General features: G+C 46.8%; 1 protein-coding gene across 1 annotated transcript in view; it reads right to left on the reverse strand.

Moving 5' to 3' along the window:
• REXO1 (RNA exonuclease 1 homolog) overlaps nucleotides 1–24,474 on the reverse strand; it is a 75,349-nt gene extending 50,875 nt beyond the window's left edge. The window contains exon 1 of the mRNA XM_065422072.1: nucleotides 24,321–24,474. Within this exon, the coding sequence (XP_065278144.1) occupies nucleotides 24,321–24,474 (154 nt within the window). The remainder of the gene's footprint in view (nucleotides 1–24,320) is intronic.
• Nucleotides 24,475–27,148: the final 2,674 nt, after the last annotated feature.

Below are 27,148 nucleotides of genomic sequence, written 5' to 3' on the forward strand. Positions count from 1 at the left end.
TAACAATGCTGGCTCTCACGGGTGGGTACATAAAGGAGGTGAAAATCGGGGCCCTAATAGTGATGCAAAGGAGTCATAGAATCAAAAAAAAAAAAAATTGAACCAGTTGATATGGGCAATTTCCATCTCTTCGAAAGTGTAGGGGACAATTTCCTGGTGCAAGTGCTGGAGGAACCAACTAGGGGCAGAGCTTTTCTTGACCTGCTGCTCACAAACAGGGAAGAATTAGTAGGGGAGGCAAAAGTGGATGGGAACCTGGGAGGCAGTGACCATGAGATGGTCGAGTTCAGGATCCTGACACAAGGAAGAAAGGAGAGCAGCAGAATACGGACCCTGGACTTCAGAAAAGTAGACTTTGACTTCCTCAGGGAACAGATGGGCAGGATCCCCTGGGAGAATAACATGAAGGGCAAAGGGGTCCAAGAGAGCTGGCTGTATTTTAAAGAATCCTTATTGAGGTTGCAGGAACAAACCATCCCGATGTGTAGAAAGAATAGTACATATGGCAGGCGACCAGCTTGGCTTAACAGTGAAATCCCTGCTGACCTTAAACACAAAAAAGAAGCTTACAAGAAGTGGAAGATTGGACAAATGACCAGGGAGGAGTATAAAAATATCGCTCAGGCATGCAAGAGTGAAATCAGGAAGGCCAAATCGCACTTGGAGTTGCAGCTAGCAAGAGATGTTAAGAGTAACAAGAAGGGTTTCTTCAGGTATGTTAGCAACAAGAAGAAAGTCAAGGAAAGTGTGGGCCCCTTACTGAATGAGGGAGGCAACCTAGTGACAGAGGATGTGGAAAAAGCTAATGTACTCAATGCTTTTTTTGCCTCTGTCTTCACAAACAAGGTCAGCTCCCAGACTGCTGGACTGGGCAGCACAGTATGGGGAGGAGGTGACCAGCCCTCCGTGGAGAAAGAAGTGGTTCGGGACTATTTAGAAAAACTGGATGAGCACAAATCCATGGGGCCGGATGCGCTGCATCCGAGGGTGCTAAAGGAGTTGGCGGATGTGATTGCGGAGCCATTGGCCATCATCTTTGAAAACTCATGGCGATCGGGGGAGGTCCCGGATGACTGGAAAAAGGCTAATGTAGTGCCCATCTTTAAAAAAGGGAAGAAAGAGGATCTGGGGAACTACAGGCCAGTCAGCCTCACCTCAGTCCCTGGAAAAATCATGGAGCAGGTCCTCAAGGAATCAATTATGAAACACTTAGAGGAGAGGAAAGTGACCAGGAACAGTCAGCATGGATTCACCAAGGGGAAGTCATGCCTGACTAACCTAATTGCCTTCTATGAGGAGATAACTGGCTCTGTGGATGAGGGGAAAGCAGTGGATGTGTTATTCCTTGACTTTAGCAAAGCTTTTGATACGGTCTCCCACAGTATTCTTGCGGACAAGTTAAAGTAGTATGGGCTGGATGAATGGACTGTAAGGTGGATAGAAAGCTGGCTAGATCGTCGGGCTCAACGGGTAGTGATCAATGGCTCCATGTCTAGTTGGCAGCCGGTTTCAAGCGGAGTGCCCCAATGGTTGGTCCTGGGGCCGGTTTTGTTTAATATCTTTATTAATGATCTGGAGGATGGTGTGGACTGCACTCTCAGCAAGTTTGCAGATGACACTAAACTGGGAGGCGTGGTAGATACGCTGGAGGGTAGGGATCAGATACAGAGGGACCTAGACAAATTGGAGGATTGGGCCAAAAGAAACCTGATGAGGTTCAACAAGGACAAGTGCAGAGTCCTGCACTTAGGACGGAAGAATCCTATGCACTGCTACAGACTAGGGACCGAATGGCTAGGTAGCAGTTCTGCAGAAAAGGACCCTAGGGGTCACAGTGGACGAGAAGCTGAATATGAGTCAACAGTGTGCTCTTGTTGCCAAGAAGGCTAATGGCATTTTGGGCTGTATAAGTAGGGGCATTGCCAGCAGATCGAGGGATGTGATCGTTCCCCTTTATGCGACATTGGTGAGGCCTCATCTGGAGTACTGTGTCCAGTTTTGGGCCCCACACTACAAGAAGGATGTGGAAATATTGGAAAGAGTCCAGCGGAGGGCAACAAAAATGATTAGGGGTCTGGAGCACATGACTTATGAGGAGAGGCTGAGGGAAATGGGATTGTTTAGTCTCCAGAAGAGAAGAATGAGGGGGGGATTTGATAGCTGCTTTCAACTACCTGAGGAGGGGGTTCCAAAGAGGATGGAGCTCAGCTGTTCTCAGTGGTGGCAGATGACAGAACAAGGAGCAATGGTCTCAAGTTGCAGTGGGGGAGGTCTAGGTTGGATATTAGGAAACACTATTTCACTAGGAGGGTGGTGAAGCACTGGAATGCTTTACCTAGGGAGGTGGTGGAATCTCCTTCCTTGGAGGTTTTTAAGGCCCGGCTTGACAAAGCCCTGGCTGGGATGATTTAGTTGGGGATTGGTCCTGCTTTGAGCAGGGGGTTGGACTAGATGACCTCCTGAGGTCCCTTCCAACCCTGATATTCTATGATCCTTCCTCAAACGCCTACAAGCCTAACCATACAAGGTTGTGTGCTTCCTCTGAAAGGTGCTGAGCTCCCTTATCTCCCACTGAAAGTAAGAACTGAGGGTGCTTAGCACCTTATAGAATGAGCCCTTGAGTGGGTGGAATAGAGACTAGTTATATGAAATGCCTTTCATACTCCAAGTCTCTCAAAGCTTTTTACAAAATAATTAGGCTGAAAGCGCAGGGACTGTGTGGGCAAAGGCGGTATGTCACTATGTTCCAAGTGACAGCTCAAACTGTCTTCAACGTTCGGAACGCAGGGCATTACTTTGAAAGAATGAATATTATTTTGCATTTACATAGCATCCTCCCCCCCGAAAGATCCCAAAGTGCTTTACAAACCAAATATAGACAGCGCTTCTGCAACGCAGCCATCTTTGGGTAAGTGTGGCAATCTACTAGCCGTAAAATCTTTCACGTCCACACATGGTGCTTAATACCTAACCAAAAAGACAGCTACACCGTGTGAACTGAACTCAATTTATCTTCCTCGGGAGGAGGAAGGGCTGAGTGAGCCCTACGGTGATTTTAAAAGGTGGTTATGGAGAGTCTCAGGCTAAGACTATATTTCATGCTACAGCAGCAGCGCTGTCGCACTTCAGTGTGGACACTCACTACAGCAATGGGAGGGGTTCTCCCCTCCCCGAGAAGCCGTAGCTAGGTCAGCAAAACAACTCCTCCATCGAACTAGCGCTGTGTACACCCGTGATAGGCACAGCTAAGGCGGGGAGGGGAGGGATAGCTCAGTGGTTTGAGCATTGGCCTGCTAAACCCAGGGTCGTGAGTTCAATCCTTGAGGGGGCCATTTAGGGATCTGGGGCAAAAATCTGTCTGGGGATTGGTCCTGCTTTGAGCAGGGGGTTGGACTAGATGATCTCCTAAAGTCCCTTCCAACCCTGATATTCTATGATTCTGTGTAGATCAGGCCTCAGTGTTCCCTTCTCCAAAGCAGAAGACACCTCCGAGGGAGGTGGCACATAAAACCAAAGGTAGACAGAGACCAAATTCTCAGGCTCTGTCCACACTACAGAGCCTATGCCAGCTTAGCTAATGTTGGCCTAGCTGTGTTGGTATAGCCCCCTAGTGTAGACGCAGCATACACCAACAGGAGGAGTTTTTTCTGCCAGCAGAGAACAACACTTCCCCAAACGATGTTAGCTGCATCTACATTGGGGGTTTTGTCAGCATAGCTATGTTGCGTGGGGGGGTGGGGAGTGGCAGGGTTCACACCCCTGATGCCAGTATACGTTTTAAGTGTAGACCAGGCCTCAGTCTAAAGAGAAAAAACTGGGAAGAGACTTGGGGCATGGCTACACTTACAGATGTAGAGCGCTGTGAGTTAAACCAGCCTTCGGAGACCGCAGTTAGGGAAAGCGCTGCAGTGTGTTCACACTGTCAGCTGCAAGCGCAGTGGTGTGGCCACATTTGCGGCACTTGCAGCGGCATTGGGAGCGGTGCATTATGGGCAGCTATCCCACAGAGCACCTCTTCCCCCTCTGGCGCTGTGGCTTGTGGGAAGGGGGAGTGGGTGAGGGGCATTCTGGGTCCTGTCCCAACGCCCCGTGATGCATTGCTTCACATCCCAGCAATCCCTGTGCTTCCGTCCACATTTGGCTCCATCTTTCAACGTTTTTTGTACTGCGCGCTCGGTCTTCCCTTTCGGTCTGCGGGAATGGATCCCGAACTGCTGAGGAATATGCTGATGGGCCTCGCCAGCACGTCACTAATGGCAGTCGAGTTACTCAAGCTACAAACTGACAGTGAGGAGTCCGACGACAACGTCAACTCGCGTAACGCATATGACACGAGATTGCTTGTGGCATTCACAGACATGCTCACCACCGTGGAAAGCTGCTTTTGGGCTCGGGAAACAAGCACCGAGTGGTGGGATCACATCGTCATGCAAGTCTGGGATGACGAGCAGTGCCTGCAGAACTTTCGGATGAGAAAAGCCACTTTCATGGGACTGTGTGAGGAGCTCGCCCCCACCCTGCGGCGCAAGGACACGAGATTGAGAGCTGCCCTGCCGGTGGAGAAGCGGGTGGCTATTGCAATCTGGAAGCTGGCAACTCCAGACAGCTATCAATCGGTCGCGAACCAGTTTGGAGTGGGAAAGTCGACCGTTGGAATCGTGTTGATGCAAGTTTGCAGGGCCATTAATCGCACCCTGCTCAGATGAACCATGACTCAGGGTAACGTGCATGACATTGTGGCTGGCTTTGCACAAATGGGTTTCCCTAACTGCGGAGGGGTGATAGATGGGCTGCATATTCCAATTCTGGCACCAGCCCACCTAGCCTCCAAGTATGTTAATTGGAAGGGGTATTTCTCTATGGTTCTCCAGGCACTTGTGGATCACCGTGGGCATTTCATTGACATTAACGCAGGCTGGCCTGGAAAGGTGCATGACACATGCATCTTTCGGAACACTGGCCTGTTCAGGAAGCTGCAAGCCGCGACTTTCTTCCCAGACCAGAAGATCACCGTAGGGGAAGTCAAAATGCCCATTGTGATCCTTGGAGACCCCACTTACCCTTTAATGCCGTGGCTCATGAAACCCTACACAGGGAGCTTTGACAGCAGCAAGGAGCAGTTCAACAACAGGCTGAGTCGGTGCAGAATGACTGTGGAGTGTGCTTTTGGCCATTTAAAGGGCCGCTGGCGCTCTCTGTATGGGAAGCTGGACCTGGCCAATGACAACATCCCCACGGTTATATCCGCGTGCTGTACCCTCCATAACATTTGTGAAGGGAACAGTGAAAGATTCACTCAGGCATGGAACTCAGAGGTTCAACACCTGGAGGCTGAATTTGAACAGCCAGAGAGCAGGGCTATTACAGGGGCCCAGCGCGGGGCTGCAAGGATTAGGGATGCCTTGAGGGAGCAATTTGAGGCTGAAAGCCACCAGTAATGTCTGGTGCCCTGCACGAGAGTGAAGTGCAGTGGTTCCAACGTTAGTAGGAATCTGTGTTTGCTACGCTGACTTGCAGTGCCTGTTGCTCTCCTGAGCTAAGGTATCTTTTACTTTATGCAATAATAAAGAATGTTTTCAAAGCCAAAAAATCCATTTATTGAAAAGAAACACAACTGCTTGGGAAACAGAAAGGGCAAGGGGGTGGGGTGGGGAACGGTACAATCACAGATTTGCGTGTGTCCTGGCTGGAGTGCTGTGCAATGAGTGCTGCACTTCAGGCTGGCTGTACTGCATGGGGATGGGGGTTGAGTGCAGTGGGTAAGGGTCGTAGTTTGCAGGGCTGGGTGGTGAAGCTACAGGTGTTGGAGGCAGCTGGTGGCGATAAGAACCCGGATGTGGGGGAAAGTGGGTTGGAGGTGACATGGGGGCACAAGGGAAAGTTTTGGGACAAGGGCTGCAGGGGGGTGGGGGCAGGCGTGGTAGTGCTCCGCCTGCATTGCTACAAGCGCCTGTATCGAGTCCGCTTGGTGCTCCATGATGCTTAGCAGCCACTCCATGCTTTGGTGCCAGCGATCCGCATTCTGCTGGCGGACCCTCCTTTCACTCTCCCACCACTCCTGCGCTTTTTGATTTTCATTAAGGGACTGCTGCATTACTTCATGCAGCATGTCCTCTTTGCTTCTACGTGGCCGCTTCCTAATTCTTTGGAGTCTTTCGGCCGGTGATAACACTGATGGCTGAGATCTCAAGGTTGCATCTGTAAAGCCAAAATGCAACACTTAACAGAGGCAGCATTGTTCACACCAGACAGAGCAATGATTCGCCGTACTTAAAGACAAGCACAGTCTACACAATAGGAGAATTTGCCCATCCTAAAGTGAGCGCACATAACCCACAGGAGCCCCAAAATGGAGAGTAAGCACAGGGGCAAGGGGGACTGATTGTTTCACGGCTGTACTGTCCTCTGGGTTTCTGAACCTTGGGGAGAGCTAACAGCTGCAGGGGGCCCCTATACTGAACACTGTCCCCACGTTTTCCACAAGAGTTCGTCCGGGAAGATATCTCACTGCTGAGGGTGACCTGGGAAGCAAGGGAGGGTCTTCTACTACAATGCGGCTTCCGCCCTGGCCCATATGCAGCTTGCCTGTGTGCAGCAATGGTCCCCCCGCCCCTCACGGCACAGTAGCACTGACATGTTAGCCTGACTGGGACAGGGAGCACAGTAGCTCTGCCAAGGAACCTGCGCAAGCGGATTGCCCAGCTTCTGCATGAGACCTTTGAAGAGATCACTGAGGCTGATAACCGTGATGTGAGAGAGCACATCAACGCCCTATTCCGCATCTAGGCATGCATGCAGCCCTAACCCTCCTCGCCCCAAGAGCCCACACCGAACAACTTCCTTCCCAAAATAAAAGCCGCTTACCGGACACCTCCTCTGGTGTTTGTCCTTCCCCAAGCCCCAGCCACTGCGACTGGCTACCTTTCTCCTAGCTTGAGAACAGCTCCTGGCTGCATGCATCTAGGGATACCGGGCTGTCTCCCTCCTCCTCAGCACCCTCGCTCCTGCTTTCCTCCTCCTCCTCCTGCCTTGTTGAACTGGGCTCTGAAGTGTCCATGGTGGTACTCGGAGTGGAGGTGGGGTCACCCCCAAGTATCGCGTCCAGCTCTTTGTAGAAACAGCAGGTCGCGGGAGCAGCACCGGAATGGCGATTTGCCTCACGGGCTTTGTGGTAGGCATTCCGCAGCTCCTTCACTTTAACCCTGCATCGGAGTGCGTCCCGGTCATGGCCCCTTTCCATCATGTCCCTTGATATCTGCCCGAAGGTATCGTAATTCCTACGGCTGGAGCACAGCTGGGACTGGACAGCTTCCTCCACCCAAACACTGATGAGGTCCAGCACCTCGCCATTGCTCCATACTGGGGATCACCTGGCGCGTGGAGGCATGGTCACCTGGAAAGATTCACTGAGACCACTCCATGCCTTGCTGAGCAAACAGGAAGGGGATTTTCAAAATTCCAAGAGAATTTAAAAGGCAGGTCTGACGGTTGGTCACCTGAGGGCAGGGCAGTAGAGTTCAAAGTGATGACCAGAGTGGCTAGAACAGGCATTGTGGGACACTTCTGGAGGCCGATCAGAGCGCATTAATAGACAGGGCATCCACACTGGCGCCGCGGTGCTCCAGCCAGGGTGCAGCGTTATGCGTCTTGTCTAGGTGGATTACCAGGAGCGTTCCAGCCACGGAATCCGGGCGCTCTACGTGCCTTGCCAGTGTGGACGTATCGTGAGATAGGGAGCCTAGGGCTGCTTTAATGTGCTCTAACTCACAAGTGTAGCCATGCCCTAAACTACAGTGGCGTAAGGCAGCTTTATGCCAGGATAACTCATCCACATCAGGACTGTATAAGTAAAAACCACCCCCTTAACTGAAACAGTTACACCAGTACAAAAACCTATGTGTCGACCACGTTTTAGACTAATGCAGTTTGTATTGTGATACTCTAATGTACAAATCAGTTTATTTTATTTTGTACACATTTTACTTTAGTGGAATGATCAGTTTGTGAGCTACAGAATAAACCCTGAAAATATCAAGGGTCTTGTGAGATTTCCTCTTAAAAGAGCTCTTTTGTGTGTTGGTGGATGGTTTGATTGGATTACACAGAAAATGTGGTATTTGATCAGCTTTATTCCTATATAAGACACTTGCTTAAGTGAGCTCCACTATAGTAATTAGGGCTGTTACCTTCAGTCGTGATGTGTTTGCAGATAAAAAAATCTTTGCTTGCATTTCTAGTGCATTAAGAGTGAATGCCTAGAGTAAGGCAAACTAAATAAGCTGCCTCAAGTCAGGCCACTAAGGGCTGGTCTACACTGGGGGCGGGGGGGAGGGAATCGAGCTAAGTTACGCAACTTTAGCTACATGAATAACGTAGCTGAAGTCGACATACTTAGATCTACTTACTCCGGTGTCTTCACTGTAGTAAGTTAACGGCTGACGTTCCCCCATCGACTCCGCTTCCACTTCTCGCTCCAGTGGAGTACCGGAGCCGACGGGAGTGCTCGCCGGTCGATTTATCGCATCGACGCGATAAATCGACTCCCACTGGGTCGATCACTGCCTGTGAATCCAGCGGGTAATGTAGACAAGCCCTTATTTAAGCACCATACTGTATACTTAATATGGAACCTAACTTTAGATGCTTAAAAATCTTGGCCATTGTATTAAATGCAAAAAGAAAAAGAAAAAATCTTCATTTGCTTTTGCATTTGTTACTTTCAGTTCAGTACATAAAACATTTAAGAAAAATCTTTATAGTTAAGGAAGATAACTGCAAAATAAGTGATCTAGTTTCTGCTATTTCAGCTATATAATAACCCTATGATAATTCTGCTAAAACAAAATGGGCAGATTAAAGGTATTACTTAATGAAATTTCTCTTTTTTGATGAGAAGTTACAGAGATTCCTCCCAGGAATATCACAGGGCAACCAAACTTGAGATAGCAACTCCCTGTCTGACTGTTGTTGTAATTATGATCAAGACACTTTTTAAAAAAAAATTCAAATTATTTTAAGAATAAATACATCTTAGAATGAACATATTAAAATACATCTTCCAATGCATCAAAAGGAAGTAAAACAGAAAAAAATCATTCCTTTTAAAAACCATGTTATAGCCCTATATAAATGCTTATCACTAAAACACATAGGTTTTTGTACTGGTGTAACTGTTTCAGTTAAGGGGGGGGAGGGATAGCTCAGTGGTTTGAGCATTGGTCTGCTAAACCCAGGGTTTGAGTTCAATCCTTGAGGGGGCCACTTAGGGATATGGGGCAAAATCAGTATTTGGTCCTGCTAGTGAAGGCAGGGGGCTGGACTCGATGACCTTCAAGGTCCCTTCCAGTTCTAGGAGATAGGATATCTTCATTAAAAAAAAAAACAGAAAATTTACTTAACTCAGATATATTCCAGAAGAAACCAGTGTGCTTTGAAATGAATCCCTCTTAAAACAAACAGCTTTTCTGGGCAAGAAGAATAGAAAACATGGAACAGGCTTCCACAGAAAGTTAGGGTTCCCCCCCCTTAGTTGTAGTTATGATGGTGCTGTTGGTTTGGGAGGGGGGGTGTCAATTCTGCAATGGCAATGTTATTCAGACAGCTTCATTTAGGCTAGGAGCAAAAGGCTGTAGCATCTTCTCCAGTATAATGGTCATTCTAGTTATTGCAACACAGATGAAGACAGTAAACAAAGACTGACATTATTTATTAAACATAATGCAGCCAGTACAAGGTCGCCTATTTGATTTAAAAACTTATTTTACAATGAATCATTCTGCATCAATAGATGCTTTGTTTAAAGGCAACCTAGGAGTGTATCTATATAACATGCTTTTTATTCAGAATACAGAGCCCTGCTGTTTGATCAATTCTTACCACTGAAGTTTATAATTTTGGAAGAAAACAGGCTGTTTTTTGCATCTGTACCGCTCAAGGGGGAGCACATATCTTGCTCTCAAAGGCAGCACAAGCTAAAGGAGCTAAAAGGTAGCTGCAGGGGAATCAGAAATATTAAAATTTTGGGCAACTGAAGTCTTGCAATGCAAGACTTGTAAGCAAGACATTAGTCTTTCATTACAGTGACTATCAATCTCGGGCATCTAACTGTTCAAGGTAGCTGTTTGGAAACATTTTCAGAAAAATAGCCATTTTTGCTACAGTCAGAGCACCTATGCTAGATTAACAGCATGCTTCTGTTTACAATGTTAGTGCTGACCATACCAACAACCACTGCAATTACCAGAAAAAATTATCCCTACTGGAAGAATATTTTTGAGCTTTGCCTTTAATATTTCTAGAAAAAGAAAGGCAATTCCCACAAGAAGATATTATTATTTCACAAGAGGCTTTGCTTTTCTGTGAAAATGGCAAGATTTCGTCCTAGCAACAAAGGCTTGGCTCAGCAGGTTGAACTTAGTGATAAAATACCACAAGTATGTGCTGGTTGAAATGGTGACTTCTGGCAAAGACCTTATTCGCAAATACCCAAAGCAGAGTTTGACAGCTTTGCACAGCTCCAATGGTGAAGCTTAAATCCCATAAAGGGCAGAAAATAATTAATAGTAGAACATTTCAAATAAGTGGCTCAGATTAAGTAGGTTTGGGAAAGGGGTGTAAAAGCGGAACCGAAAGCAAGGGTTTTTTTATTTAAAGTACAGTTGCAGTCAGAAAACTCACAATGTATCCCTTCTTATTCAATGTACCTGCTCCTTGTGTGTAAGTCTTACCTGCATGTTTATTTATTCACAAGAGATTTGACAAAATTGCCTCAATCACTTAAATTGTCTGATTTTTTTAACATACTATTGTTACAAGTAACACCGAATGTGTCTAAGTGAAAGATTAGAGAAATATCGCTATATTTTTTGGAGTTTGCTTACCTAGCACATCTGACAGCACTTAGTGTATTGTAAGTTCCAGGCTTTTTCCTGTATAGACAAGCAGTTTCTCCTGTTTGTGTGGATCTTTCACACAGCAACAGGGAACAGAGAAACACGATTATTTTTTAAAAAGGCAAAGTGTAATTGTAAAATCATTGGCAGGGGAGTCTGGGCAGACACAGTATCTAATTTATTTAACTTATGTTTTAAACTGAGTAGATTTCAAAGTGGCAGCGCCCGCTTTAAACTCAGGCTTCAAGGGTGCATCTGTGACGGGTTCCCGCCAGGGTGGTACTGCTATTGACAAGCTGCCAACCCTCCAGGCTTCAGCCTGCACTTTCACCAGCATACATACAGGTAGAGACACACCCAGCTGCAGTACATGCAGACAGGTTCTTTAACCAGCCCCTGCATGGGAAGGCTTCAGCTAGGGCACCTCCCAGTTCCTAAGGAACACACCCCCTATGGAGTATAAACCCAAAATTATACTGTCTTGTGCTGCGTAAGCTCATAAAATTCGCCCCCTCCCTCAATGTGGAGAGGGATTATGCAACAGCTTTCTCCCCGAGTTAGGATTCCCACACGCTGGTTTTAGATAAAGCAAAAACAAGTTTATTAACTATAAAAGATAGATTTCAAGTGATTATAAGGGATAACAAACAGATCAAAGCAGATAAACAAAAACGCAAACTAAGCTTAATATACTAAATAGACTGGCTATGAAGAGCAGATCCGCACTCTAAGTGATGATACAAGCAGGCTGCAGATTCTTAAGGGGCAAGCTACACTTGCTTACAGCTTGGAATCCCCAGGTGTTCCATTCATAGGCTGAAAATCCCATTAGCCTGGGTGCAGCACTTCCCCCAGTTCAGTCTTTGTTCCTCAGGTGTTTCCAGGAGTCTTCTTGGGTGGGGAGTCAGTGGACAACCAAGATGATGTCACTCCCCTGCCTTATATAGCTTTTGCAAATGGCAGGAACCCTTTGTTTCAAAGCTTGGTTCCCACACCAGTCAGTGGAAAAATACTGACATCCCAAAATGGAGTCCAGCACCAGGTGACCTGGTCACATGTCCCACAGCCATTCCCCACGGGCTGTTTGGCGCGCTCACAGGAAGGCTCACTAGGTGGGAGCGAAGCTTCTCCTAAGGCCTATTGTTTCTTTCTAATGGCTCATTAACCTGAATGGGCCCTTCCCAGCCAGCCATCTAGACTGAGAGCATTTTGCCTAGTGGGCATTGCCCTGGATTAGCTACATGTGAAATAGATACACAGACAATATTCATAACTTCAGATACAAAAATACCTGCAAACAAATAGGATATCATATTCAGCAAACCATTACCTTTCCAATGACACCTCACATGCCTTACCTTGCATAAAATACATCATTATGATATAATTAATCATACTAGTATCACTATGAAGAATATGGGATGCAGTGTCCCAGCATCCACACCAGGAAAAAAGGTTAGTTTGCATCTCCTCCTCCCATCTTAGCTAACTTGCTGTGAACAAGGCAGGGTTTTAACATGTTAGCAGGTCAAAATAAACGCTATATTTTACCATACGTTCACTAACACGTGGTAAAAAGCCACCTTTTTTCCTAGTGAAGATAAGGCCTAAGAAGCCACCAAAGGGAGCAAGGTCAACAGTCTCTACCAAGAACATCTCCTTGACAGTTCTTTTTGCTTCCTGTTCACAAGAGGGCATATCTAACCAAGTGCTTGCTTTACTCTCATGGCACCTTCAGAGATAATACTGCGGTGAAAGAGGCTGCTGAGTTCTATGCTGCCTCACACAGACCTCCTCAATGTCAGCTAAAGCTTTATTGCTAAAAGATGCAAGAGGTCAAAATAACAGATACAAAAAATAACTGACAGCTTCCACTGTTTGTCAGGCGTATACAAAAACAATAGTTTATGCTCCTGCCATTGCAACTGTTATTAATGCCCCTGAGCTGTGGTGATGTGAATGATACAAGTATACAAAAACCACCAGATTAACGTCAAGCTTTATGGCGGGAAAAAATCTTTCCAAGGGGGAGACTCACAGTAAGAAGGAAATTTTCAAAGTTGGGATAGAACATCACAAAGAATTTAAATATAAAACTATATTTAAAGAGTGCTAGTGTACTTAACAGAAAAAGAGTGCACAAAGGGAAGACAAGTAAATACTGGGACTGTTGCCCTTGGATCAAAGTGGCCTTCCTACCCCTAATCTTTCGTACCAGACTGACTAGTAGTTTGTCTGGTAACTTTTTTACGCCCTGTGACAGGATCTTAAATACGTTTACATTCTTAAAAAGGAAATCTAAAGACCTCCAATTGGTCTGGCTTAAAAACAATTATTTTCCCTCTAGTATTAAAAAAATAAAGTTTAAATTAACTATTTTGAAAAAGCATGAGCTGAGAGTAATTGTCTCCGATTCCAGAAAACAAAAGCACCTGTAAAATTTTCAGAGCCCACTACAGAAACGGCATGTCAACTTAAAGCAGCTACTTCAAATAATTATTAGTACGTTACAATTAGCAGAACCAAAATAAGGATCTTTTAAATATTCTGATATCCTCTCTTCTCATTCAAGTATCTCCTAAAAGTTCACTTTTGCCACAACGGTCACCAGAAGCAACAATTTTTTCTCTGTTTAATCTTCAAAGTCAATTCCTCCCTCTGGGTTTCTCACTATGTCCTTTCTTCTCAGTATCTGCTTTTTATTTTTTAAACTCTTTAGGGCATAAACAACCTTCTTTTCTATGTCTTGTGCAGCACTTAATTAAAAAGATGTAGTACTTCAGTGGAAAGTCAGCAATTTTGACTTCTAGAAGAGCAAAACTAAAGTTAACTGACATATAAAAAGAACAGTTTTCAAACTTGAGGGTGTTACATTTTAAAAAAAAATCAAGTTACCTATGAAAAAGTTTGACTAAAAACAAAACTCAAACTGTATAAAAAACACCACACATTTCACTGACTCAAAGCCTATATTAGAACAAAGTAACTGATTTACAATTTTCAAACACCTGCAGCTCAAACTTTCCAGACGCCACAATTAGTAAGTACAACATTCTTCAAGCGGTTTTAAGCATGGAACCTATGAGTTAGTTTCTCAGAAAAGGGTCAGATCTTTAAAAATATGGGAAATATTATATATCTATAACCTCCAGAACAGGACTGAGGTTTTGGGTAGTTATTTATTTAGACATGATTCTATTCTGAGTGATAGAATATGATGTTAATACACAAAAATACTTCAACAGACAAAAGTTTGCTTGTAGAAAGCATTTCTCTATAACTGCTTCATGTACTGAAATCCACATCAACTCACAAGCCAACTCCAAATATACAATAATAAAAATGTCAAAGAATTACCTGATTTCTCCACAGTTAATAAATAATGAAGATATTTGTTCATGTTTTGCTTGAGGATTTTAATATCTATTTTGTATAGTCAAGGCACTCAAACAAATGCTTATGTCACAATGTGCTGCTGACCAGTACACTGACAGCACCTTCTGGGTCCCAAAGATAATTGTGGCAGGAGGGCAGGACATAGAAACTTGCTGAAGTCCCGCCCCCACTCTCATTTACTCTAAAGCAAAATTATCATTTCTACGACAGTTTCTCCCTCCTCCTGCCCAACCCCCTTATCAGTGTTATTAATATCACCTAGGGGAATTTTTAAAAATCTAATTTATTTTCAATATTTACTCTACTTACTTTTTATATCACTCAGCTTAGACACTGAAAACTGACTAGTCAATTTCACTTCTTGGTTTTCATGCATTAATGCAATGTGGCAAGGTTTGATCTGCGAAAATTACACGGGAACCATTTAAATATGAAGCAAAATATTTCTAATTAGAGGGACCTATAAAAGCCTTTTTGTTAAAAAACATGCACAAAATCTAATTACTGAGCCTAAATTACCTAAAAGTGTGTCCGTTTAACATCATAGAGGCAGGTCTCAATTGACGACAAAATTACAAAATGTAAACATAGTTCTATTGAGTTCAATGGAACTAGCTGCCTAAGTAAAGCTACGGATGCACGTACATGTTTGGAGGATTGGAGGCTAATTAATGGACCTTTTACAATGCATAAAATAAATTTAGGATAACAACCTCTGATAGTACTGAATAAATGCTTCCAAATGAACACTTGCCAAAAAAGGCTTTAGAACAATCAGAGCTGGATTGTGCCTGGTTTTATGCAAGTGTAAAAGGGAGAGGGTATGGGGGAGAAAGAAACAACACAATGAGCCTTCCTCTCCACCACAACCCTACAGCCCTGAGAAGAGGCTGCACATAATCTGGTCCTTGCATGAATCTAAGCACAAGGACTTCATGAGGTTAGCTGTGACAGCAGGACAAATCTCTCCCAAGTGGGTGGGAAGAGCCAGGGATCTGCCTCCACCAGTGGAGACTTCCCTGGGGGCGCACGTATTGCACGTTTCAAAAGGTGGCACAGTAATAATGCTTCCAGGAACTGCAGACCGCATCATGTCTGTACCAGCTGAAGAAATTTTGCTTCAAGTAAGTTTCACATTCTAGCAGAGATCAAACATGGAAGATTTCCTCCCCCCAAAATAAATATTTTAGGAAGTTATGAACATGTGAAAACAGAAGTTTGAATGGAAACTGTTTTGCATCTTTACCAAATGAGGGCACTACATGCAGCCACTCTGAAAAGTGAGGTATTTTAAAAAGCTCCATATCTTGACATTCCCCATTCACAGGGAAGTGAAAGACGTTACAAAAGAATAAAACATTCCAAGGGGCAAGTAACATGTTGAAATCTCAACTATTTTGCCATGTAACATTGCTACATAATTTACCACGTCTGGCAATTTAATGAAATGACAAGTCATCTCTGACAACTGGAAGACCAATATTAAGATCAGTTTATTAAATGAAAAGACATGCTCTTGACCTTGCTATCAAGTGGTTTGTCAAGTGGTTTTGCCAGTCTTCATTTCACAAATCACAGCTGTAATCATTACCTATCTTAAGTTGACAGTATTTTTTTAATTATGACAGATACTAAGCCTTTGGAGCTACCAGCCAGCATGACTTTCTAGAGTCTTTAGAGAGCCTAGTCAAAAGATTCTACCCAGTCTTGGAATCCACTTAAGTATGAACATCCACAATAAAAGCTTGCATTTAATTGATCTGAACTCTAGTCTACAGCTACATGTACACTACGAGCTAAGGGTGTGATTCCCCTGCTTGTGTCCACATGATAGTGGGAGTACAAACAGTAGGGTAGCTGCAGCAGCACCAGCACGGGCAACAGAACGCTTAGCTGTGCCAAGTTCAAACCCACCTAAAACCAGTGCCCATGCCTCTGCTGCTGCTAAACGTGCTACTGTGACTACACTACTATTTATACTCATGACAGCGTGATGAGAGCTACTGCAAGTATGTGGCCACAAGCAGAGGCATCACACCCCTCGCTTGTAGTGAAGACGCAGCCTACATGTGTTGCAAGAGAAAAGTTTACCATTTCTGTTCATTCTATTTCCCTTTCCAGTTAGCACCAAAAAAAAAAAAGTTTCCTAGGAAAAATAAAAAGGGCATTCCCAAAATACGTTACTGAATGCAATAAGCCCACAGAGTATTAATTCAGATGCCATTGCAATATGTGATGTATTAGAAACCAGAGAGATCAGACAGATTAAACACAGGCCTCAGTCCTGTAAACACTTATGCATGTGCTTGGGACTACTTACACAAGTGAAGCTAAGCACATATGTAAGTGTTTGCAGAATCAGGAAAATATTTTGCATTCGCAGCATGCTTTTGTGGACTGTCTCACTATTCATCTTTTTTCCTCCACAAGGAATACAAGTTTTGTGGTTTGTTTTTAAATGTGTGCATTTCACTCACTTCTTTCCTAAAGTTTATAACAGGTTTAAGAAAAGTATTTAATTTAAATGTATAGGAAAGAAATGCAAAGGTGTGTGTCATCAAGCTTTTCCATGCAAGCAGCAGCTAGTTCTCTGCTCCCTATCCTACCTAAAGAGATAAGTAAAGTGTCTTAAACTTCTCAATTGTGTTACTAACACGTCAGTTCTTAAAACAAAGGATTTAAATTTATTTCTCCCTTCCCCAATTCTTCATTTCACTGAGCTAGGTCACCAAAACCAGGTTAATTTAACTTCTTGGTTTTTACTTTAGCAAAATGCTACAAAGTTTCCAATACATACACTGCAGAAAACTGTGTATTTTCATTGACATTCTTTAAATTTAGTAATAATATTTCTATTAATAGTTTTATCCTTTAATATTTTGTATATTTTGGTAATAAGCTGCTTCTATCACCATAGCAACTGAGAACCTTCTATGTAAAACTGATTGGCAATAGCGGAGTTTCTAGGCGACTTCATGAATCCCTTTTTGCTTTATTAAAATTTCTGCTTGGGGTATGGTTAGGTTTTTGGTTGGTTGATTTATTAATTTTGGGTGTCCGTGCTTGTTTTTGGGAGGGGGTTTTAGGGAGAAGGGGCAGGTAGAAGGAGGGGTTATTGTGTCGTTCTTGTGATGACTGAAAGGCTTTGCCAAAACGGACGGTTCTGCATCTCCTAAAGGGAGACTGCCAAATTGTTTTAATATTTAAATTATCTCCTGTATTTTATTATTACCCTGCACTTCTACAATCTAAGCCTCTAGCATTTTACAATTAACCCTCAACCTTCCTGTGAGGTAAGTATTTGTTTTACAGATAAGGAAACTGAGGAACAGAGACATGAAGTGAAGGGCACACTGCATCAGTGACAAAGTCAAGAAAAGAACTAAACAGTCCTGGTTCCTACTGTCCCCAGCTTTAATCACTAGACTATACTCCCTCCTTTAAAGGAATTCTCAAGGATGCGTATTTTATCTAAATAATTTGCAAAATCCTTGGAAGCATTCTAAACATATAATCCACACAGCACACGAAACCACCACAGGTTTTTGATCTTTGTTTAGCAAAGAGACTGTCTCATGGCTTAGCCTGGTCCACTACCATACAGCTGTTCTACACAATGTAACTATCCGTATGTATTGTTCTAATGTAACTGCTTCCAGGCTATATGCTAAAACTTCTGCTCTTTCAATCCTACTCTGATAGCAGACTCACATAGGTGATGAGAACCTTAGAAATCCATAGCTGGATTGTAGCTTGGTTTTGAAACCAGGGCAGAGAGCACCCAGCTTCTGAGCATGGTCTTGGCCTAACCAAAAATTCAAGTAGAAATAAGGTTTGGTTTTCTTTTTTAAATGTTCACAAACAAAATCTTTGTTATGCTTTATGACTTTTCAGCTCAAACAAGCTCTAGACTTTCACAAAACAGAAAAACTGAACAAATAGCTGGGGGGGTTTCTCCCAAACCATAGCTACAGAAAGCAATGCTTTTGGGGGGAAAAGATAGTTCTTTGCTTCCTACATTTTCAAAGCACTTCACAAACATTCATTAATCCTCACACGCCCTCTAATGTGCCAAGTGGATATTGCCCTCATTTTACAGATGGAAAAGTTAGGGCAAATCATTTCACTTAAAGTCACCCAGCTAGTCAGTGGCAAAGTCAGGATTAGAACACAGGATTTCCTGATTCCCAATCCTGCGCTCAATCTTTCACACAATGCCTTCTCCCAAAAGGCATATCTGATATACTATTTCAAGTGTATTACACATCACCCCCAGTAACTTACCCACCTTTCAGGCAATATTTTAGAGATACGCCCCTCAAACCGGGCACTATTTCTATTACTGCACAAATGGACCCTAACGGTTAATAAATAGAAATTAATATTTCTACTCCAACTATTCATATACTTCAGTATCCAGTACCCCTCAATGGGCCGAATCATAGAAGATTAGGGTTGGAAGAGACCTCAAGAAGTCAACCCCTCTGCTCAAAGCAGGACCAATCCCAACAAAATCATCCCAGCCAGGGCTTTGTCAAGCCAGGCCTTAAAACCCTCTAAGGATGGAGATTCCACCACCTCCCTAAGGAACCCATTCCAGTGCTTCACCACCCTCCTAGTGAAATAGTGTTTCCTAATAGCCAACCTAGACCTTCCCCACTGCAACTTGAGACCATTGCTCCTTGTTCTGTCATCTGCCACCACTAAGAACAGCCAAGCTCCATCCTCTTTAGATCCCCCCTTCAGGTAGTTGAAGGCTGCTATAAAATCCCCCCTCACTCTTCTCTTCTGCAGACTAAATAACCCCAGTTCCCTCAGCCTCTCCTCGTAAGTCATGTGCCCCAGCCCCCTGATCATTTTCATTGTCCTCCGCTGGACTATCTCCAATTTGTACACATCCGTTCTGTAGCAGGGGGCTCAAAACTGGACGCAATACTCCAGATGTGGCCTCACCAATGCCAAATAGAGGGGAATAATCTCTTCCCTCAATCTGCTGGCAATGCTCCTACTAATGCAGCCCAATATGCCGTGAGTCTTCTTGGCAACAAGGGCACACTGTTGCCACATGTCCACTGTAACCCCCAGGTCCTTTTCTGCAGAACTGCCGCTTAGCTAGTCGGTCCCTAGTCTGTAGCAGTGCATGGGATTCTTCTGTCCTAAGTGCAGGACTCTGCACTTGTCCTTGTTGAATCTCATCAGATTTCTTTTGGCCCAATCCTCCCATTTGTCTAGGTCACTCTGGATCCCACCCCTACCCTCCAGCGTATCTACCTCTCCCCCAGCTTAGTGTCATCCGCAAACTTGCTGAGGGTGCAATCCATCGCCTCATCCAGATCATTAATGAAGATGTTGAACAAAACTGGCCCCAGGACTGACCACTGGGGCACTCCACTTGATACCAGCTGCCAACTAGACATCGAGCCATTGATCACTACCCGTTGAGCCCGACAATCTAGCCAGCTTTCTATCCACCTTAGTCCATTCATCCAATCCATACTTCTTTAACTTGCTGGCAAGAATACTGTGGGAGACTGTATCAAAAGCTTTGCTAAAGTCAAGGTATATCACATCCACCGCTTTCCCCATATGCACAGAGCCAGTTATCTCATCACAGAAGGCAATCAGGTTGGTCAGGCATGACTTGCCCTTGGTGAACCCATGTTGACTGTTCCTGATCACCTTCCTTTCCTCCAAGTGCTTCAAAATGGATTCCTTGAGGACCTGCTCCATGATATTTCCAGGGACTGAGGTGAGGCTGGAGTCTCCTTCTTCCCTTTTTTAAAGATGGGCACTATATTTGCCTTTTTCCAATCATCCGGGACCTTCCCCCATCGCCATGAGTTTTCAAAGATAATGGCCCATGGTTCTGCAATCACATCAGCCAACTCCCTCAGCACCCTCGGATGCAGTGCATCCGGCCCCATCGACTTGTGCTCGTCCAGCTTTTCTAAATAGTCTTGAACCTCTTCTTTCTCCACAGAGGGCTGGTCACCTCCTCCCCACACTGTGCTGCCCAGTGGAGCAGTCTGGGAGTTGACCTTGTCTGTGAAAACCGAGGCAAAAAAAGCATTGAGTACTTCAGCTTTTTCCACATCATGTCACTAGGTTGCCTCCCCCATTCAGTAAGGGGCCCACACTTTCCCTGACCACCTTCTTGTTGCTAACATACCTGTAGAAACCCTTCATGTTACCCTTCACATCCCTTGCTAGCTGCAACTCCAGTTGTGCTTTGGCCTTCCTGATTACACGCCTGCATGCTCAAGCAATATTTTTATACTCCTCCCTAGTCATCTGTCCAAGTTTCCACTTCTTGTAAGCTTCCTTTTTGTGTTTAAGCTCACGGAAGATTTCTCGGTGAGAAATCATAGGTGGGTTTTCCCTACAAGTAAGGGGCCAGGAAACTCCCCAAGTTTCCATTTGCTGGGGTGCTTTCACATCAGGGAGGGAACGACTGGCATTTGCAACCTCTGTGCAAGGCTGGAGGGGGGTCACCCTTACAACGTGCAGATTTTAGAAGCTCTTCTTCTGGAGGCCACGGCTCCACCATTTGTCACCCTTCAGAGGCAGGAGTAGTTGAAGAGGGAAGGAGAATGATGCCATGAAGCAGGTATTCCCTCGTATGCCCTCCATTCACCTAGGTCTGCCTGGGGTTCATATCTTCTACTCAGGCATGGAGGAGTAGATGATTTGGCCCCTTGTTTTAAAAGCTCAGTAACTGCCTGCAGTCAGTCAATCGGACTCACTCTCCTCCTCCCTCCACACCGTGATCTGCCTTGGATGAACTACGGAATATTTTTTGGGTGGCACACTAGTAATGGCAGGCCCAATGTACTCCTTGGGCATCATGGTTGACCTCAACCTCAGAAGCAAACACCCTGTATACGCTGGATTTGTTAGAGCATTATTATTCTTTACCCTTGATAGCACCCTTGGGGGAAAAAACTATTTGCTTGCAGGCTGCTTTTTCCACTGCTCTTCTTGCCCAAGGATTACAAAATATATGGTTTTTAATTTTATTTAGTAAACATCATGACATGGACATGAAAGGAGATATTGTGTCTGGCCTCATATGTTTTCATGATCTTTTGTAAGGCTCCTTTAGAATACAAGCAATTTAACTGACAGACAGCAACTCATCTTGAATAAGAGAGACTGATCTCAAAAAGTTGGTTGCTTGCTAAAGAAAGTCAGAATACAACAGAGAAACCACCACCCTCTAGCGTAAATTTTAAATGTAACCTCACAGATCAGGGGAACTACACTACTGCACATGAAAGGAAATACTAAATCAAAGCATAGTCTCTTTAGTCTAAATCCATCTCAGATCAAATGAGCTAAAACAAAAGGGTTGTTCCCTCCCCCAGATTTTAAAACTAGAGAGTACTTTGTTCTTAAAGACATTACACACGCTAACAGTAGCAGTGCCAGCAGCCTCCTATTAAAGGCAGTGCCTTGGAGTCGATTTATAATTACTCTCCACTTCTCAACCCAAATCCACATATATAAAAGGGTTCTACTGAAAAGAATCCCTCACAAGAAGAATGATCAAAAAAACAAGGTTATCTTTCAGACATCATACAATCATGAATGTATAGATCCCTCTATCATCCAAAAGGAACTCTAAGTGCTGTACGTACTACAAAAATAGCTTCACATACCACGGCACAAATACCTGAATAAAGTTGGGTCAGGTTGGGGGGGGGGGCAGAGAGTTGGTCCCAGGCACCTAAGTCAGTTAGGCTCATTTGAAAATGCACACAAACTGATGGACAAATATTTCTAACAATAATAATCGAAATGTACAGATAGGCAAGGTAAGAAAAATGCTGCTTGAGAACTTATTAGAGTTTGATTTAAGAATATTTACACTGGGTTTTTTTTTTTTTTTTGAACATTGTGATGTTGGCAATTAATTTTTTAACTGTTATAAAGCTTTAACCTTTTGAACCTCAACATTTACTGTCATTAAATTGATAACAATCAAAGATGCTAAAAACCAACCTCAAATGTATCCATTGAAATTATAACAAAATAAAAATTGACTGCGAAGCCTAGGTCTATGAGAAGGTCACAAAAGCAGCAGGACGAACAGACGAGGTGACTTAACAGGTCTCCTCTATGCCTATCACCTCCATGATGACTAAGAAAGGACCCTTGGAGTATAACAGGGTGGGGGCTACCCTGAGTGGGGTTGCAGTTAAGAAGGGAAAGGAAACTGTCCCCTCAGCAGACCTGTAATTAGGGACAGGGTGACTGTGGATGGGCGATACATGGAGCTCTCACTGGGGAGTGAGGGCTGGGAAGGGGGGAAGAAGACTGGTCAAGGGAGCTGTCACTCTGGGGAGAGCTGCAACTTGTCTCTATGCTGGGAGGAGAGGGGGAAGAAGGAACCTGTCATGTTTGGGGGGAGACAAGGAACTTGTCATTATTTGGGGGGAATGCAGCGGAGAAGGAACCTGCCACTAAATTTTGAGGGAGGATGGGAGGAGAAGGAACTTGTCACTATATTTGGGGGGGGCGGGTGAGAGAAGGCACCAGTTGCTACATATTAGTGGGGGAAGGGAAGGCACCTGTTACTATATTGGGGAGGGGGGGGGAAGACACCCGTCACTACATTGGGGGGGAAGGCACCTGTCGCTACATTTTGGGGAGGAGGGAAGGGAAGGCACCTGTCGCTACATTTCGGGGGAGGGAGGAAGGTACCTGTCGCTACATTTCGGGGGAGGAGAAGGAAAGGCATCTGTTGCTCCTTTTTGGGGGAGCGGGGAAGGGAGGGCATCTGTCGCTCCATTTCGAGGGGGGGAGGAGGGAAGGCACCTGTCGCTCCTTTTGGGGTGGGGGAGGGAAGGCACCTGTCACTCCTTTTGGGGGGGGGGGAGGGAAGGCACCTGTCGCTACATTTTGAGGGGGGAGGAAGAAGGCACCTGTCACTATATTTCAGGGAGGGGAAGGAAAGCACCTGTAGCTACATTGGGGGGGGGGGGAGGCACCGGTCGCTATGTTTCAGGGGGGCAGGCACCGGTCAGTATATTTCAGGGCGGGGGAGGGAAAGCACCAGTCAGTACATGGGGGAGGGGGGAGGAGAAGGCACCAGTCAGTATATTGGGAGGGGGGAGGGAGAAGGAACCAGTCAGCATATTTTGGGGGGAGGGGGGAGAGGAATGGGATGGCTGGGATGATTTAGTTGGGGTGGGCCCTGCTTTGAGCAGGGGGTTGGACTAGATACCTCCTGAGGTCCCGTCCAACCCTGATATTCTGATTCTAAGAAAAAAACAGTCAAGGGGGGGAGAAGGAACCAGTCAGTATATTTCAGGGGGAGGAGGCGCCTGTCAGTATATTTCGGGGTAGGGGGAGGAAGGCACCGGTCAGTATATATCGCGGGGTGGGGGGCACACGCCTGTCAGTATATTTCGGGGTGGGGGCACCTGTCAGTATATATCGCGGGGGGGGAGGGGGAGAGAAGGCGGCAACGGTCAGTATATTTCGGGGGGGAGGCACCGGTCAGTATATTTCAGGGGCGGCACCTGTAAGTATATATCGGGGGGGAGAGGGAAGAGAAGGCGGCAGCGGTCAGTATATTTCGGGAGGGGGGAAGGCACCGGTCAGTATATATTGCGGGGGGGGGGCGCCTGTCAGTATATATCGCGGAGAGGGAGGTGCCGGTCAGTATATTTCCGGGGGGGGGGGGAGAAGGCACTGGTCACTATATATCGATATCGCGGGGCGGGGGGCAAGGACCGGTCAGTATATTTTTGGGGGGGGGAGAGAAGGCGGCACCAGTCAGTATATCTTGGGGGGGGAGGGGCAAGGACCAGTCAGTATATTTTGGGGGAGGGGGAGAAGGCACCGGTCAGTATATATCGGGGGGGAGGCACCGGTCAGTATATATCGGGGGGGGCGCCTGTCGCTCCGTTTCGGGGGACACAAGGCCCCGCGCCCTGGTTCGGGGGGCGAGGCCGGGCGAGGCTCGGGGCCGGGGGCGGCGGGATCCCGGGCGAGGAGGGGGGTCCCGGGGAGCCGGCGGGCCGGTACCTGCGCCGAGCTTGGCCCCGGGCTCCGGGGCTGCGCCGCGCGCGGCCGGCGGGTGGCGGAAGTGGCAGTGCGGCCTCCTGCAGGGCGGGCCCCGGCCGCCGGCGCCGAGGAAGGGGCAGTCGATGCCGCGGAAGTAGCCGCTGGGTCGCAGCATCGCGCCGGCTCCGCGGGGCGCCGGGCGGCTCCGTCCCCGCCTCACACGAACAACCCGGGCCGCGGCCCCGCCAGCGCCGCCATCTTGGGGAGCCGGGCCCGGCCGGCCCAGGACCCCGGCGAGGCCGCTGCCAGGAGAGGGCTGCCCGCGCCGCGCCTGACTGGAAACCCGCCCGGGGGGCGGGGGAAGGGAGATGAGGGTGACAGGGATTTACCACCACACCCCCGTGCAACTCCCCCATCCACCTCCACACTGATCAACCAGCCCCCTGTAAATTCAAACACCCCAATTCTTGGGGAAAGCTCAGATGGGGTGCAAGGGGGAGGGAGATGGGGTGCAAGGGGGAGGGGAAGAAAGGGAAAGGGGGTGCAAGGGGGGAGATGGGGGTGCAAGGGGGAGATGGGGTGCAAGGAGGAGGGAAGGAAGGGAAAGGGGGAGGGGGAGATGGTGCAAGGGGAGGGAAAGGAAGGGAGTTGGGGTGCGGGGGGAGGGGAAGGAAGGGAAAGGCGTGCAAGGGGGAGATGGGGGTGCAGGGGGAGGGGAAGGAAGGGAAAGGGGGTGCAAGGGGGGAGATGGGGGTGCAAGGGGGAGATGGGGTGCAAGGAGGAGGGAAGGAAGGGAAAGGGGGAGGGGGAGATGGTGCAAGGGGAGGGAAAGGAAGGGAGATGGGGTGCGGGGGGAGGGGAAGGAAGGGAAAGGCGTGCAAGGGGGAGATGGGGGTGCAGGGGGAGGGGAAGGAAGGGAAAGGGGTGCAAGGGGGAGATGGGGGTGCAGAGGGAGGGGAAGGAAGGGAGATGGGGTGCAAGGGGAGGGGAAGGAAGGGAAAGGGGGAGGGAGAGGGAGAGGCAGAGCAAAGGGCGGGGAGGGACAGGGAGGAAGAGGAGGCAGATAAGAGGGGAGAGGGGCAAAAGGCTAAGGGTTTGGAGTTGGGAAAGGGGAGTCTACAGCCCATAGGATCAGAAGCAGCCAAAGCAGGGCCTGCTGCACTGGGGGGGGGGGAATGAGCCCCACAGCACCCCTCTGGATCAAGGACTGCAGAGGATTCCCCCCAGGCACTAGGAGCCAGGCAGCATCTTCCCCCTCCCATCCCCCCAGCCATGGGGGTTTGGAGCATAAGTTACACAAGAATCCACTAAAATCTCCAGCCAGTTGCACAATAGTGTCCAAGTTTTACTCCAGATCGTCCTGTCCTCCCACAGGATGGGGAAGGGACGTGGCTGCAGCAGCCCCAAAGTGGCTGTATTTCTCCATGGGGCATGGCTGGAACTTGGCCTGAGCCCTTTACAGGGAAGTCATGCAGGAGAATTATGTGACTGTGGCCTCACTGGGATCCCCCATCCCTAAACCCAACCTGATCTCATGCATGGAGTGAGGGGACGAGCCATGACTCCCAGATCTCTGGGGGGAGGGAGATCCTGAGAGGCACCAGCGCAGCAGGTGACCGGACGGTGAACTCCCCAGCCAGGACATCCTGAGTCAGCAGAACCACACAGGACAGTCTCGAGAAGGTGCAAGGGGAACATCTGCCAGGAAGAAAGCTGCAAAAATCAGGGCAGGTTGGAGGAGCAGCAGGGAAACCCACCCAGGAAGAGCGAGGAGAAATCCACTCCTGAAGAAGGAAGTCTCAAGGAACTTGAAGAGCTCTTAGTCCTTAGTTAAGGAGAAGTACAACGGAGAGACGGAAGCACTGAATGTGGACGGGGCTCCCAGTGATACATCAGGGAACCCACGGTGGAGAGAGATCCTATAGATGTGGGGAAATCTTCCAAAAGAACTTCAGAGCATCCCCATAGGAGAGACCCTCCATCAATGCCCCAACTGCAGGAAGAGCCTCCGTCAAGCTCAGAGCCTGCACATCAGAGCATCCCACAGGAGTGACACTCGATGGCTGCCCCGACTGGGAAAAGTTTTCACGGTGATTGCGCCTTCTGAAACATCAGAGAGTGCACACGGGGAGAGAGATCTCCCGAGTGCGGGAGAAGTATCCATGCCAGCGTGGCCCCTGATGGCAATCGGACAACCCACTTGGGGAAAAAACACAGGGAAAAAAAAAGCTTCAGTCACAGCTCCAACCTTATTACACATCAGAGGCTCCGCTCGAGCGAGCGACCCGATAAGTGTGTTGATGGTGGGAAAAGCTTCAACCACTGCGCCTACTTGGTGTGTCCACGTGGGAGAGAACCTACGAATGCACCGCAGGCGGGGAAAGTTCTGTTGCGCACTCACTGTTCTAGATGAGAACTAAGAGCCAGCACCAGCGTTAGCCCAGTTACGGGAACTCAGTGCGATCCCATCCACATTACAGATACAAAGTGTGTTGGATGTAGCTGAGCTGGGGGAAAGCATCTTCAGTCAGGTGTCCTGTAGTGCAGATGGGATCCCGTTTCTATCCCTTATGGTGCAAGGAAGAGCTTCTGTGTGTGACTTGATGCCGTGCCGTTGTCTTGAGTCTATAGAGATTGAGTTCTGAGAGACATGAACTATCCCCATTCATATCAGTTGGGTGTTGACTCTGAAGCCTAATGACTACAATTTAGCTCTCAGTGTTAACTCTTTCTCTTTCCATCCTTTTATTGGAAATATTGAGTCTCTGTGGGATTGTGGGTGCTTTAAGGATTGTCAGTGGATTTTGAGTAAAGTACCATCGCATTGTCCACCCAACAGCACTCTCAAT

Source organism: Emys orbicularis, chromosome 24, assembly GCF_028017835.1.
Source record: "Emys orbicularis isolate rEmyOrb1 chromosome 24, rEmyOrb1.hap1, whole genome shotgun sequence".
Classification (NCBI taxonomy): domain Eukaryota; kingdom Metazoa; phylum Chordata; order Testudines; family Emydidae; genus Emys; species Emys orbicularis.